The sequence below is a fragment of the Varanus komodoensis genome, unplaced genomic scaffold (genome assembly GCF_004798865.1).
Source record: "Varanus komodoensis strain SLA01 unplaced genomic scaffold, ASM479886v1 scaffold106, whole genome shotgun sequence".
NCBI lineage: Eukaryota > Metazoa > Chordata > Lepidosauria > Squamata > Varanidae > Varanus > Varanus komodoensis.
This window is the reverse complement of record NW_025335301.1, coordinates 520,791-536,176: the sequence shown is the minus strand read 5'-3', so window position 1 is coordinate 536,176 and position 15,386 is coordinate 520,791. Positions and strand designations below refer to the sequence as shown.

The 15,386-nt window shown below is 57.0% G+C and overlaps 1 protein-coding gene across 1 annotated transcript; it reads left to right on the top strand.

The window, feature by feature from the left end:
• The first annotated feature begins 5,530 nt into the window (after positions 1-5,530).
• Positions 5,531-8,510, top strand: HES3 (hes family bHLH transcription factor 3). The gene is made up of 3 exons (XM_044419670.1): positions 5,531-5,611; positions 5,965-6,046; positions 8,143-8,510. The coding sequence occupies exons 1-3, from the start codon at positions 5,531-5,533 to the stop codon at positions 8,508-8,510; spliced, it is 531 nt and encodes a 176-aa protein (XP_044275605.1).
• The last annotated feature ends 6,876 nt before the right edge of the window (positions 8,511-15,386 follow it).

The window sequence follows — 15,386 nt, the reverse complement described above, 5'->3', positions numbered from 1 at the left end:
AAAAAAACAAAGTTCTGCTATTGTCTCTGCCAAACACACAGCCAGCCAGCCTGCCCCACCTAGGATGGATTGCTAGTGTAGATGGCAGCTTAGCAGAGAATCATCACCTTGGAAGGGCTTTAGAGGTCATCCAGTCCATCCCCCACTTCAGGCTGAGAGCTTTTAAGCACAGCCTCTTTGACAGATCTCCATTGTGCCTCTGCTTGATTGAGCACCCTGTCTCCTGAGGCAGCCTGGTCCATTACGGGCTTTCTCCAAGATGAAACAGTCTCTTGGCGCAAGATCTGTGGGGTTCTGAATAACACAGGACAGGTTGGCAGGCCGAGGGCAGCCACTTGCCGGGTTCCCGTGAAACCCACCGAGAGGAAAGCAGGCACGTGCCCTCCACTGCACTCGGAGAGCAAGCCTGAAGTCGGCCGTCAGCTGTGCTGGGACAGAGGTGAGAGCCGGCGGCAGGAGGGCCTGGGTCATCGCTCCCCATTCAGCCATGCCATGGAACTCGCTAACAAAGGATGTCTTTTCAGAGCACAGAGGATTAGCCACATCCTTAGCATGGACTGCTTCAGGGCTTCCCCAGAATTGGCTAGCAGAGGCACTTTTCCTCAATTAAAATTGGAGGTCAACCCCTCATTTTAGCCCCAGGAGGTTACTTGGAGAGTGTGTATGAGGGTGACACACCTTCTGTGGTGCCCACATCTGCGTTCCTTCAGGTGTCGCTGATCTGCATGGGCTTCCTGCTCAGAAAGGGGAGAAACTCTTGGAGCAGAAATGCAGCGTGCAGCCTCTTCTGAGAGTGGGTGACTGTCGTGTCCGGTGCTGGCTGGAAGGGCCCATCCAATGCCTCCTGCAGAGTGGCAGCAGGCAGCCCCTTCTGCAGCTGTGCCCTTTGAGCTCACAGGACCCTGTCCTGGAATCCATTCATGGTTCGGGGTGCCATAATCATTCTCGTCCTGCTCACAGATTTGGAGTAAACGGAGATCCAAGGAAAGGCATCTTCTAATTTAGCCCCGTACACTTCACATATACAGTTCTCTAATTGCAGGGGTAGCCAGTCACATCCCGCCAGGTGCACCTCACATCCACCTTTGCAGATGGATTCAGAAACTGTGGTTCAAAATGCAGCGGTGGGAGGACTAACTGGCCTTGAGCTGAGTGTCATGTTCATTGCGTCCTGGTGCCCAGTGGCTCCCAGCAAGAAAGCCACAAAACTCCTTAGAAAGAGGGGTAGGGCACCTCTTTCATTCTGAGGCACCCCACCCCAGGGAGCTGTTGGGGTCTGCATCGGTGGAGTGGGGGAGGGCAGAAGGCGCTTGCCGCATCTTTCAACTTAAAGTGCAGATTACTGGTAATTCAGTCTCAGCATTTCAACATTTTGGATGCTTGCGCAAAAGCTGGGAAAACGATTCTGTGGTTTCAGGAAAAGAGACCAGGGGAGAGGCCACCTAAGAACCGCAGGAAGGCTGGATTCCCCCCCCCCCCCCCCACACACCACCACCACTTTAAGATGCCCAGAGGATTGCCAACAAAGGCTCTTGAGACACCTTAAAGACAAACATGACATCCATGTTTGTGCACTTGAGGTCTCTCAGTTCAATGCAGGGATGCTGTTATTCTTGATAGGCAGGTGTGTCAAATCATGGCAGTCAGACAACAATGATGCTTCCTGGGCATCTCAACAAGAAACAATTTCTCATCATATTAATAAAAAGTGTGTGTCCACCCTTACATATCATGGTTGGTATTCCCGTTCATTTAAGGCATGAAGTTCTGGATCCTCCCTCCCTGCTCTCTCCATGTATTGCTGCTGTACCCAGACATTGAACTGGTCGTTCACAAATTGGAGGCAAATGAGTTTTTTCTCAGCATATTCTTTTTGCAGTTGTTGGTAAGTGGTTGATCACTATTTATACTTATAAGGGTGGAATCCGATTTAGGGGCTGGTGACCCTCCTGCCAGACGCTGTGCTCACAGCGGCATATGCCAGAGACTAGAGGCAAAGCCCAGTGCGGAGAGGTTGAGAGAACTACGCCTTGAGAAGAAGAAAGTGAGCGGAGGGATGGTGGCACCTTACAAGGATTTGCTAGGCTGTCACAAAGGGGAGGGCCAGGATCTCGTCTTCATTCCAGAGTGCAGAACACAGAGCAACGGACTTAAGTTAAAAGAAACCTGATTTAGAGTAGACTCCAGGAAGCATTTCCTCACCGTCAGGGCCGCACGACATGGAACGTACTGCCTGGGGAAGTGGTGGCCTCCCTCTCGCTGGAGACGTTCGAAAAGCGTTTGGACAGTCCTCTGAGTGGGATGGTGTGGCTTGGTGTCCCGCAAGAGCAGGAGGCTGGACACGAGGGCCTCCTGGCCCCTTCCAGCTCTGCACTTCCATGACTCTAGGGCGCAAGCCCACGCAAATGGAGACACCCCGGGAGCTGCGGGGTCTCTCCCTGCCTAAGCGCGCGGGGGCCGCCCGTAGTTGCCCTTTTCGCCGGCGCAAGATCAGCCCGCGCCCGCGCTGCGCAGCCGAAGCCGCCCGCTCTGCGGAGGAACGCCCCGCGAGCCCGCGGGCGAGCGGGCAGCCAAGACCAGGCCGGGCCCGGAGCTTGCTTTCAGGAAGCGGCGGGACGCGATGCGGGGCTCCGGGCCCACTGGGGCGTCCCCCGGCGGGGCCGCTGCGGGAAGGGGCCGCTGCGTGCGCGCCGAGCCGTGCGGGGAGCCACAGACCTGCGCGGCCGCCGCCCTCGGCGCCCGCCCCCGCCCTGCCTCACCCGCAGAGAGCAGGCGGGGGCCTCGGGGGCTGGGGACGCCGGCGCGGGGAGCCGCCTCGGAGCGGCCTCGCCTCGGGCAGCGGCAGGCGGTGCCCTCGTAAAACCGAGCCGCCCCTCCTCGCTGGCATCCCTCGCGCGGCCCCCCCGGGCCGGGCAACATCTGGGGCTTTGTCGGCGCCACCGGAGCGAATCGCCCATTATGGGGCCGCGGCGCTGAATGGGCCGCGGCGACGCGCGGTCCGGAGCGAGGCGAATCGGGGCCACGCCCCGCCGGCGCCCCCCGCCCTGCTCCTTTCCCACGTGCATTTCGGAGGCCGCAGGGTCTCCCTGCCGCCCCGCCCGCCACGCTGGGGGCCAAGCGGGACCTCTCGGGCGCACCCAGAGCAGCCTGGAGAGGGCCCGCTTTGATCCGGGCGCTGCTGGAGCGGACGTGCCGAGGCCGGGAGGACGCTGCTTCGCAATCGTCAGGAAGGTGCAGTCAGGAGGGCGTACCGAGGAGGGGGGGGGTACTGTCTCTCAATGAAAAACACTGCGAACGGCCCGGGAAGAGCCCCCAACCCAGAGAGCCCGGCGGAGAAGACACAGCGGGTGCGGGGCGTGGGCCGGGGCGTGGGCCGGAGCAGCTCGTGCGTGCTTCTCAGTTATACCCCCCCCCCCCGCGCACACACCTGCATGGACGTCCTGCCACGCTTTAACTGGACATGTGTTTCTGCCTGCCCTCAGTGCTGCACCCCCAAAGTGGGGTGCATGGCCAGGGCACCCCGCTCCCTCCACGTAGAACGGCCCCACTCAGGGACTGGACAGAGTCTGCGGAGTGGGGTAAAGCTCAGCACCCCTGATGCAGGCTCTTCCATGGGGCCTTAGCACAATCGCCCCGGGTTGCTGTATCCTCACCGCGACCCTGTGAGATCGGTGAAGCGGGGCTCTGGGGCCGCCCCCTAGTGAGCTGGGGATGTGGATCCCGCTCTGCCATGTCCCACAGGCTCTCCTATTTGTTTCTGCTGAATATCAGCTTTCTTGAAGCAGCAGAACAAAACAAAAGCACAACAGTGCTAAACTGAAGACTGGTAACACTGTTGTTAACCAGTCACTTCAGCAGACGAGCTTCCTGCAAAATAGTTCCCAAGGGCCTGTGTTAAGCTGAGCCAAGAGAATCACATGTTGGCCTTGCCTTGACATACACTAATGACTGAGTCACACACTGTGAATTCATTCTTTTAAATACAATCCATTAATTACTATTAAAGAAATGGTTTCTTCCACCGATGGCCCCCTTTCTTTATCTGACTTTCCAGCAACCTGAGAAAGGGTCTTCCATTCCAGAGTATTTAAAAAATCAAGAAGCTGCACTTTCAAATCATGAGGTTTAAAAAACGGCATCACCAAAGCCATGTTTTTCAGACCTCCCAAAGGTGACTAAAAGAGCAACCTTATGAAGGTTTACTCAAAGTAAGTCCCACAGTGTGGAGAGTATGTGCAGGCTGCAAACTGTGATCCACATACCAGGCAGCACAACTCTGTGGAACTCAGGGACATACAAGGTTAACTTTTCTGGCTTTGCTCTCCAGTGGTGCAGTTGAAATGGGTCTGGCCCCAGGACCACCACCAGCTCCGAACTGTTCATCTCAGGGGCTTCTGGAGTTTGTCTGCCGGGGAGGAAACACCCCTGTGAGGGCCCCTGAAAGCGAGGTTGCAGGGCGCGGGGTGCTAAGGCCCTGTGCTGAGTCCCTTATCAGAGGCCCGGTGCCCAGGGCTGCCCTGGGCCTTGCCATGCCACAGGGGTTTCTGCCTGGGGGAAGGGGCCCTGCAGATGGCTGTGGGCATTACGCCCTCTATTCCAACTGCCAGCGTGGCCAGCTTGTGGGGAGCTGCCTGGCTCCTCAGTGAACAGGGAAAGGCACTCTGCACATGTTTAAAGAGCTTTATCCCAGGGGAAGTCTGGCCCTCCAAACAGCTCCCTGGGAAGAGGACGATCTCCCACCCCTGCCCCGCTCCATGTCCCCCTCCTGGAGGCGGGCTGCTTCCAAGCAGGAGAGCTGTGCAGGGTTGCACAGAATAGGTCACTTCACAGTCTTTTGTAAGCAAAGCATGGGCGGCTATTTTCTAGGCGCCCCCCTCTCTGCAGAACTGTCCCTCCTCTCCTCCCCCCCCCACTCCCTCCTCTCTGGGGGGAGGTGCCCCAGCCTGAATGCAGCCATTCACATGGAAAGCAACCCCCTGGTTAAATGCCAGCCCCTCCATGCGATGCGGGTCACAGGACCAAGACCGGCAGTGGAGCCACCATGGGAACAGCCTCCAGGCCACAGGACAGGCGGGTGTTGGGCTCCTTCCGCAAGGTTAGTGGCTCTGGACTTCCAGAGGGGGCAAAAGGAAGGGACGGTCCCCCTCCACCGCAAGCCCAGTCCTGCTGGAGAAAGCAGGCCCATTCCATGCCACGGGCCTTCCAGAGGGCAGCCTGCCGGCACCAGTTTTTAGCACCAGGGCACACTAGATTCCAGCACATATGAAGAATAGATGCAGGTGCCCCTGAGCATATGCAAAATGCATTTCTCTCCCTACTGGGAGACAGCAAGGCTGTGCTGGACTGAAAGCGCCCTTCTGCCTGCAGAGACCCTTTGCAGGTATTCTGTGGTGGCAGGGAAAGTGCACTCTGTACATGCCTTAGGGGCTGTCCCCACTCCATTTGCTGTGGGAAGAGAAAGAGGGCCAGGATGGAACCCTTCCCTGGGAATCAAGTCTTGCTTCTGCTTCTCCAGGTCTCCAAGCCCCTGATGGAGAAGAAGAGGCGAGCTCGTATCAACCTTTCTCTGGAGCAGCTCAAGGCTCTGCTGGAAAAGCACTGTTCCCACCAGGTGAGGCGGCCCATCCCACTTCCAGGAGGTGCACCTGCCTTGTCTACCAGCTGGGGGCTTTGCATCTCCTCGAACCTCCCTTTGAAAATTGCAGAGGCAGAAGCACAAGTGTGTTTTTTTCCATCATGCCTGGAAACTCAAGGACAGCAGGGCTTTACGGTCAGGGAGTGACTCAGGAAGCCAGGGAACGGGGGAAGCCAGGGCAAAATTGGGGACCCACCTCAGCCCCACCCAAGTTGTTTCTTTCCTGGGGTCAGGGAGCAACAAGATGGGTTAAAGGGATCCTTCCTCCAAGTGAGGGGAGGCATGGGGGAACCCAGTAACCTTGGCTTGCTTTGAAAATAAAACTACAGATCCGAAAGCGCAAATTGGAGAAGGCAGATATTCTGGAGCTGAGTGTGAAGTACATGAAAAGTCTACAGCACTCTGAGCAAGGTAAAGAGACACCTCAGATAAAATCGAGGGCCCTTTGGGTGGTTTGGAAAACTGTTGGTCTGTTATTAGTAGCTGTTGGTTGGTTGATTATCAGAGCAAGCACGAGCCCCTTCCTTTGATTTGCTGAACCGTCCGCTGAAAAGAGGCATCCCCCACCATGTACAGCACTCCATGCACATGTGTTAAAATATTTAATTTTTTTAAATCCAGTGACCAGTGAATCGGGAGGGGCATTTTTAACCAAGGAAAGGCAGCACAGGAATCAGGAGCTGCTGGTAGATCTCTCTGCATGACTTGCCATAGGTCCTCAAAGATTCCTGACTCCCAACTAACAGTACCAGCACCTAAAATGCCAGCTCCCTCCCCACCACTCCAAATCAGATTTCTGGAAAAGAGCTCAGAGGGGTAGGAAACAGGAGCAAGAGCACGGGGCCCGGACTCAGGAGGGCTGGTTCGAGCCCCCACTGGCCATGGAGCTCACTGGATGCTTTGGGGGCCACGCTTGACTCAGCCATGCCCACTTCACAGGGTTCTTGGTGTGGGAACACAGTGGAGGAAAGAAGGATCATGTACAGCACCTGGGCTCTTTGGAGGAAGAGGTGGGCCATATAAGGGATGAAAAGCAACGTTACATATAGACAGAATGATGGGAACACCGCACCAGGGTGGATTGCCGGGAAGCCAGCGTGCTGCAGCGATTAGGGTTTGGGGCTGATAACTGGGAGATCTGCTTTCTGGTCCCCTCATCCATGATGCACGGGGGGGGGGGGCGCTTTGGGCCAACCGCATCCCCTCAGCCTGATCTACATCAGAGGGTGGTGGTTGCAAAGATAAAATGGATAGAGAGAAGCTGCTCTGGGGTCTTCTCAAGAGGCAAAGAGGCCAGATGTAAGTGCAGTTGCTGGGGAAAGTCGAAGGCAGAAGGCAAGATGGAAGACCAAAGGTGGGATGGATGGACTCCATCAAGGAGCCCCAGCCTTGAATTCCAATGAGCTGAGCAGGGCTGTCATGGGCAGGACATTTGGGGGGGGGACTCTCATTCATGGGGTCACCATAAGTTGGAGGTCACTTGATGGCTCATCATAGCAGCATAGATGCAACCCAGTGGCGGCTGCGTGAAGGGAGTTGTGCAAGCGGTGCTGACCCTGAACACCAGTCCCCTGCTCACCTGTGTTCCTGAAAGAGCATCTCTCCATCTGCCTGGGCCAGTTTTATACCGCGGACCCCAGGGGGCAGAGCGTGGCCTCTGGCCAATCGCTGTCCCCGGCGCAGCCCTCACCCACCTGTGCTCTGCCCACCTCTGCTTTAGCCCTTGCCAGGCATCCTGCTGGAACTCACTCTGGTGATGCCCAAAGGCTGGCATTCTCCGGGAGGCCACAAAAATAAAACCTGATGCTGCTGCACTCCCCAGCCCCCTCCCAGTCACTCAGTGGGAAGCCCCCACAGGGCAGGGGGTTGGATTGGGACCAGGAGGACCCAGGTCCAAATCCCCACCTGGCAATGACACACACACAGTGGCGTTGGGCCACTCACGGACACTTAGTTCAACCTACCTTGCAGGATTGTTGTGATGGTCAAATGGAGAGGCAGAGGATTCTGACAGTCATCCTGGCTTTCTTGGAGGAAAGAGGCATAATATAAATGTCATGACCAATAAGATAAAGGGCTTCACCTACTGTCTCAGCATGACCAAATGTAGCATCAGGAAGTAGAAGGTGTTACTCTTAATTGAACCAGAGCAATTTTTAAAAGCAAACAGGAACAGAGTTTCTTGGTAGACACAGACCAGCCGTTTGAGTCCTCCCAGAAGGCCCTCTGCACAGCTTTTTAAATCCCTGACCCTTGTGGCTTTCAAGGGTGCTTTCAGGTTTTGTTGTGCGTGCTGACGGTGATAGCTTTAACATTCTCACATTTTTGTAAATTGCCTAGCTGGGCTTCAGGAAGGGGACACAGAAATTGAGTGACAAAGTAAATAGCAAGCACCGCATGCCTGGTGTGGATCTGGGAAGTTTTTGAGCCCTGGAGCCAGACTGGGCAAGGGACTTGGCTCCTCCCAAGGGTCCAGCGGGCCTGACACACCTGCTCTCCTCCCCCAGGCCTCCCCAGCACCCCCAAGAGCGCCGACTACCAGGCCGGCTTCTGGAGCTGTTTGCAAGGCGTGCGCCAGCTTTTGCTGAGCCCTGAAGCAGCGGGTGACGCGCCGGCCTTCCCCGCGCAGATGCCGGTCGAACTAGCCCTGGCCCTGCCTGCCGGGGAGCGCGGCGGCGGCGGCGGCTTCAGCACCACGGACAGCGGGCCCCCGCCGGCGCTGCCGGGCTGCCTGAAGGCGAGCGCCCCGAAGCCCCAGGCTCTGCGCCCTCCGAACGAGGACTCCGCCCCTTCGGCGGGAGGCCGGGGCCAGGCGAGGGGGCCCGATGAACGAGGCCGCCTAGAGCGGGGTCAACAGCTGTGGCGACCGTGGTAAGGAGAACACCCCTGTTGCACGCCTGGTTCCCAAGCACCGAGGTCAAGCGTGCGCCCCAATTACTGGGGGCTCTGCCTGTGTTCTCGTCTGGGGAGGCATTCCTACGCACACCGACCCACAGCAAGCCCCACTGCAAACACGCTCAGGAGTGGAGTGCGATGGGCCCCAGAACCACGGGGGCAGCTTCGCACCTGCGGCTCTTTCCCAAGCTCTCCTCTCAGCCCTGCTTTGCGTGTGGACCCTCAGGGCAGAATGTAGAACCGGTGGCTCCCACCTGTGCTGGCAGCACCCTCTGCAGGCCCCCTCAGGAGCCCGCCCTCTCCCTGCCACAGGCCCCGGCTGCTCCTGCCCCTGCCCTCGCCCTGTTCCTCCTCAGGGCTCCCACCCGCTTGCTTGGCTGCCAGAGAGCTGGGAGTGAGGGCCCCCCGGGCTCTCCTGCCCCTCCTGCTAGCCGCCACCACTGCCTGAACCAGAGGGGGTGGGTGAGCGGGCAGGCCAGCATGGGTCAGAGGAGGGACAAACCCAGGGGGCTCTTGCCTGTCCCCCCCTGGTGGGGGGGGGTGAGTCCTCGGAAGGTGCCTGTCCGTGCTGGCCCTGCATTTTGGCCCCGGTCCCAGTGCAGCCCTCAGGCCCCGAGCTCCAAGCCCACTGGATGCAAGGAAGATGACAGAATCGTCCCAGCTCACTCAGGTCAGCCTCGTGCCTGCGCTGTCCCGGAGTTTGGTGTTTCCTCATGCTCTCCAGCCCCATCTCTTTCTTTTCTATGAGGGCAGCTGCCCCCAACTTTTCCATTTTGGCTACACAAGAAGCAATAACCATGAAGGAATCTTTCGGCCTGGAGAGGCACTGATGGGGAAAGCTGTACCCGCTGGATTGCTTCCCATTGCAAAGATGCCCGGGCACATTGCCTCTGCTTCGGAAGGGGCAGGTGGGGCTGGGAACCCTCATTTCAATGGATCCTTCTAAACAAAGAACTACCAAGGAAACAAATGTTGGGGGGTGGGAGGTGATCAAGGGACACAACAAGGTTGCCCATGGAACAGGGGGGAAAGAACGGCGCTGACTGTGTGGCCTTTTGCAGCACCTTCAGCCAGGGAAGCTTTGTATTAAATCTAGACTAGCATCTGTGCCAGGCCACAGCAACTCGTCTGGCTTGTGTAAATGGCACGGGAGCAGAGGCGGGTGGGAAATGCTGGACACGCCTTCTGCTGGATCAAGCCCCTCTTTGTAAGTCTGTGCATTTCCCCTCTGGAGAAGGAGTAAGGAGCTGCTATGGAAGCCTTGCTTTTGTACTTACAGATCTGTTTGGTGTAAAACTGTTCCCTAAAAGATAGACATAGTGTACAGGTTTGTTTTTTAGCAAAAACAAAAAATGGGGATTTAAAAAATAAAAATGTCTTCTCTTTGATGTCGGTGTTTGCTTCTTTTATGTTGGCTGTGAGAGGATCAGGGAAGGATTCCGTACTCTTATCGCTGGAGCCACGTGGTGCAGCAAAGAATAGCAACAGTGCAGGCAGCAACTGGAAGCATTTTGCCCCTAGGGGCAGGTGGGGAGGTCTGTCATGCTAGGCCTGTTCTCCCCAACCCACTGCAATTCCTCCCTTCTGAATGCTGGGGAAGAGGAAATGCAGAGCTCTGCACCAGCCCCAGTTCTTTAAAGGAACAGCAATGTCCTGTGCAGCTTTGCATTTGAGGGTTTCAAGAGGCAGCAGAGCCCCGTGGCTGCGGTGCGAAAGCTGAGCTCCATCGGCTGCCACTCAGGGACATTGCGGTGGGGCTCTCAACTCTGGCCCCAAAGTCCAGGGGGTGCCTCTGCCTAGAAATCACTGCAGGATATTTCCACCCCCACTGAAGGGGCAATGGAGCCGGTACTGGGGCCACATTGCAACAGCCACGTCCGGCTGCAAGAGAGCAATGTTCCTGCAACAAGGATTTGTAAGCTTGGACGCAGAAGGGTGCAAGAAGCAGGGATGGGCAGCCCCTTGACAAATCACAATGAAGGGGCTCAGGTCATGGGATCCCTGGGAGGTTCCAAGGGGATCTACTGGGTGCCAGAAGGGCTGGCTCTTGGAGGGGCAGAAGGCTTTGCCAGCAGCGAGGAGCGTTGAGAGGAGGGAGCCCAGGAGTGTGGCCATGGCAGCTGCTTCGGCTGCAGTGGAAGTGGCGGGAGAGGAACCACACAGCCCCCTTGGGTGTGAGTGCAGGCCAGCCTGGAGCCGCTGTGCCAAGTGCAGCAGCCGCTGCAGATTCCTGCCTGGACCCCTTCTGGTGTCTGCCCCAAGCAGCTTCCCAAGCTGTGGAGATCCAACTGGTGAAGATCCGGTAGAGGTGGAGGGGAACCTCCCTCAGCTGAGCCGTTCCAGGCCAGGCTGCCGAGCCTTCGCTCGCTTGAGAACAGGATGCCCGTTCGCAGAACGTGCTGACTGGGGCTAAACTGAAAGGGAGGGCTTGCGAGTGGCTGTTGATTAATGGGCCCCCCAGGAGGGGGAGAATCCACGCTGGGCCCACCCGTGGCATTGTTAGGATCAGGCACAAGGGGGCTCCCTTGCAAGTCGGGGGGAGTCCAAGGCACGAAGGAGCCACTGTCCAGAGCAGGCCTCCCAGGAGCGAGTCGGCAGAGGGAGCACGGGGTGGTGGCCCATGGCGAGGGAGCGAGCAGGCGCCACGGGTGCCTGGGAGGCGTCTGGCCAGCATGGGGCCAGCGCTGCAGGCCAAGCCATCTGGGCTCACAGGTGCCAGAAGGGTGGGCGGATACCATGGGTGCCTGTCCACCCCCTCTGCCCTCCCTTTCCTGGTCTTCCTGTGGGTATTGCAAGGGACATTGTACCCCCCCCGCCCGCCAAAAGCTGCTGTGCCCTTTTGCACTCCTTGTTTGGCACCCCTGAACTGTCCCTGCAGCAAGACCCTGAGATCCCTGGGGAACATGTCTGGTCATGTCTACGGAGAATGGTACTCGTTTTGACCTGCCCCGCTGGATTTACTGGGGGACACTTTCAAAACTGAGGGAGCACTGATCTGTCCCCCAAGTGCTGAGACATGTGCCACAAAGCATGGGAACAATCTCACCCCATTCCTAAACTGTGATTTCTAGGGCTTTTGCCAGTCTCCAACTATCTGCCATCTGCCAGAGGCTTACCAATGTGGGAGGAATACTTACCTGCAGCCCAAGAGGCATCTGCAGCCAGGACCCTCCCAGGACGCCTGTGCACTGACCCTGCAGAGGCGCCATGGAAGGACATCCCCCGGCTGCCAAAATGGACTTGCAAAAACCAGCCTGCTGGGCTGTTTTCACAATCTCCTCCCTCCCTTCAAAAAATTCAAAAGGAAAACCAAGCTGCACTGAGCCCAAAACAGCTGGTGGTGGCAGTAGGTGTGCGTGTGTGCGGGGGCCTCTGCCAGCCCCTCCCAAGTGCCATTTGGGTACTTGGGGGGCAGCAGGCAGAAGTGGTCATGTGGCAGCCGCTTGGCATGAGCAGCAAGGTTGGGGGGGCTGCCCCTCCAGCCAAGCAGCTCTGTAGCAAGGAGCCCTCGCCCACAAAAGGCTGTGCCATTGGACTGAGACAATGCAGCAACTGAGCATGGGCCCAGTGGCCCCTTCTACAGGCTGTTGGGTACTAGGGTGGCTTCGCATCCAGAAACTGTGGTGACACCTAAATGCACGGGATTGGCCTGTGCGAAAGCACACTTGCCAGCCCTCCAGAATGGGGGTCATCAGGCCCCCTTTGCAGTCCGCAGGAACAGTGCCCTCCCCTGCTGGCGTTTGCCTGAGCTGCATCCTGGGGCAGCCAGATCTGTGCGGCTTTCCTTGATTTTGATGTCCTGCCTTGCTCCCACTGGTACGCCCACCGCCTTGGGAAGAGTCTTCTCTCAGAGGTGGCATCAAAGTGATATTTAATTATTTATTTAAAATAATTGCTGGCTTGTTTCTTTATTTAAACTACGGATTGAAAATGAAGATGGCATGTCTCCCTCCCTCCACATGGTAAGCAAACGCGAGTTCTTGGCCGGCTTACACGGGGCTACCTGACACGCTCCTTGTGAGGGGGGTGGCCGGGAGCCTCCAGCTGCACTCGCCGAATTCCAGCTGCGAGGGGGACACAGGGCCTGCAGCTTGGAGCAGTCACGGTTTCCCATGGCGGTCAGGAGAGGGTCCCGGAGGGAGGGTCTCTGTGGGCCACTCCAAACCAACCCTTCCCCGAAGCGTTCTCTTTGCAGCAAGGAAGCACCCTGCTGTGCAAGCGGAAGGCCCGCCTGAGGCCCGGCTGCTCCGGCGTGGGCTGGGAAGCAGTCCCGCCCAGTCCCTGGAGAGCCACTGCTGCCATCCAAGGGGATGGCTCTGCAAGGGCAGCTCACCGGGTTCCCCTCTGTGGACTTCGTGGAGCTGCTTGGCAGGCCAGGCCAGGCCAGGTGAGGGAAGCTGTCCTCCGCCATGGGGCTCGACGGTCCTGCTTGTCTGAGAGGGACGGCACGGTTCCCGAGCGCAGGCAGCGTGCAATCCAGGCGAGGCAGTTGCTCAGGGAGCCATCTGTCTCTCTCAGCCCGATGACTGCATCTCCCAGCCACAAGGTGGCACCATCCCCGTGCAAAGTTCCAGATGGTCATGAATCCAGATGCTGCAGGTACTGCAAACAGTTGGTGGATCCAAACGGGGGGCCTGTCTTCAGCTTCCTTGTGCACACTGCCGCACTGCTGTTTCTCTTCAAAGCCCTAAACCAGCTGGCATAGCCGGCAGGGGATGCTGCGAGTTCAGCACACCTGCAAGGGACCAGGTGCCCAGGTGCAGCTCTCTTGCTTACCAGAGGGGGTGTGACGCAGTCCCAAAGGGAGCAACCTTCTCGGGGTGGCCCCTGGCTTTGGACCCCCCTCCCTGAATTTCAAGACAAATGCTTGACACCAAGGTAAGGCAATTCTGCTTACTTGGGCAAGTTGGCAGGTGCAGCCCAGAGCTCGACGGAGGACCAAGGTGGCGGCACCCCAGTCCGTGACTACGAGCCATGCAAGTGCTGGCAGTCCGAGCGCAGGCTCCCCCCTGCGAGCAGCCCCCCACTTGGCCCCTATGCTTGGCCGTGCCTCAGCTTTTAAACGGCCGGGTGTTGTCTGCCTGTCCTAGAATCTGATATGAGGAAGGTTGCTAAAGAGACATTTAAGACAGAGTAAAATAAAACGAAGCCACAGCTGAAGCTCTGTGCCGATTTTGGAGGACCCAGGCAAAAATGCCCCCTCTTTACAGCTCACGTGCAGCGTGGGCCCCCACAGCCTGGGGCCCTTGCAGGGTCTTGGGCTGCAGGCCCATCATTCCCATCAACACGGCCACGATCGGGGCTGCAGCACAACCTGGGTGGAGGGCGCCAGACCCTTTCCAGCTCTCCACAGAGCTCCTTGCAGCCCACAGGAACAAACTGCGACCCCATTGCAGAGGACAAGCAGGAACCCAGGCCGCAGGGGGGAGGCCACTCGAGAGACCCTCCAGCCACTGTTGTTCCCCGGACCCCCTCTGCGAGCTCCATGTCGGGTCTGGAGACATTGCAGGCTATAGAATGAGGATGGTGGGTTCACAAGGGGGCGTTGCTCCTCGGGTGCCCACCCCTGCAAAACAAGCTTTTAAAAAGCTTGTACATAGAAGTTTGAAAGGTGCTGCTGCAGCAGCTTGTGGGCCCTCCAGGACAGAGGAGCCCCTGCGCAGTGCCCGGAGGTGCACTGTTCCTCTCTGGGTGCAGGAAAAGTGCGCTGCCACGCCCTCTTCTGGCTCAAGCGCCTCTCCTCCAAAGAAAGAAAGAAACCGGATGCTGGCCAAGAGCTGCCTGCCATGGTCCAGCCGTGTCAGTTTTGTGTTCTTACAGAAAAAGAAGACCAAGGAAAATTAAAGGCACTTTTGGAAGGGTTTTGTTTCATTTTTAATCCAGTCTTTTACAGAAAGAAACCCTCAACAAGCGATCAAAAAAGGAACATACTACAAACAGTTTGGAAAAATTCCATGAATAAAATGTTTTCTGGTTTTAAGGTAGATTCACTCAGATGCGTATTAGGAAGTTGTCTTAAAATGCACAGCGTGAAACGTCACCACAATGGGGTGGAATCCAGAAAGAACATGGATGTAACAGAGAAAGAAATTCTTTGAAGAAGCCCCACAGGAAGTCTCACACGAGAATTAACCAAACCACTGACTGTTATCAAGTGGAATAGAGATTATTGTCTGGTAGGCCTGGGGAGCTGAGCAGTGTTTACAGTTTTCCTTAGTTATGGTGGTAAAGCAGTTCATGTTTTAAAAAATTATCATTTCCCAAAAGTCAGTAAAAACCAGGGATCAGATCTCTGTGACATAGTGATCCCAATGCATTTCGAAAAGTATTGCCTTATGACACTAAGAAAGAGTTAAAAAGATACAGTACAACAAGGGTCAAGAGTCTCCTTTTACTCCTTTGGAAAAGAGGTCCGAAATGCTCCCTGGCTGAACTATCAGCATGAATGGTAAATAGTTAGCTTTAAACCCTTGAAAGGCACAACATCCTCGCAGATTTTTGATTTTTGCAAGAAGGGGGATTCCAGGTGGCTGGATTAAAAGCTTGTCCAAAAGTCCAGTCACACTGCAATGTTTTCTGCTCAGCACCCCGACTTTCCTTCAGGGGTGGGATACACCCCAAAGGTGGCCCCAGACAGCTGCCTTGCTCTTGTCCCTTGGACACTTCTGCACTGGGGTTACCCCCTTTTATGGACTGAACAGTTTTTTACATGCCAGGCCACAACAGAGATGGGCAGATGGCGCTCTTGCTCTGACCTGTCAGCCAAAGTGATGGTTCTGAGCAAGCTTGTGCTAAAGACAGCCCTATAGGTCAGAGCCCCCCCCCCCCCCCCCCCCCCCCCCCCCCCCCCCCCCCC

What these genes read in the sequence shown, in the direction of transcription:
- HES3 (XM_044419670.1), top strand. Translation starts at nt 5,531, where the DNA reads ATGGAGAAGAAGAGGCGAGCTCGTATCAACCTTTCTCTGGAGCAGCTC. An exon ending in AAAAGCACTGTTCCCACCAG is followed by an intron (nt 5,612 to 5,964) that starts GTGAGGCGGCCC and finishes ATAAAACTACAG; the next exon opens with ATCCGAAAGCGCAAATTGGA. An exon ending in TCTACAGCACTCTGAGCAAG is followed by an intron (nt 6,047 to 8,142) that starts GTAAAGAGACAC and finishes CTCCTCCCCCAG; the next exon opens with GCCTCCCCAGCACCCCCAAG.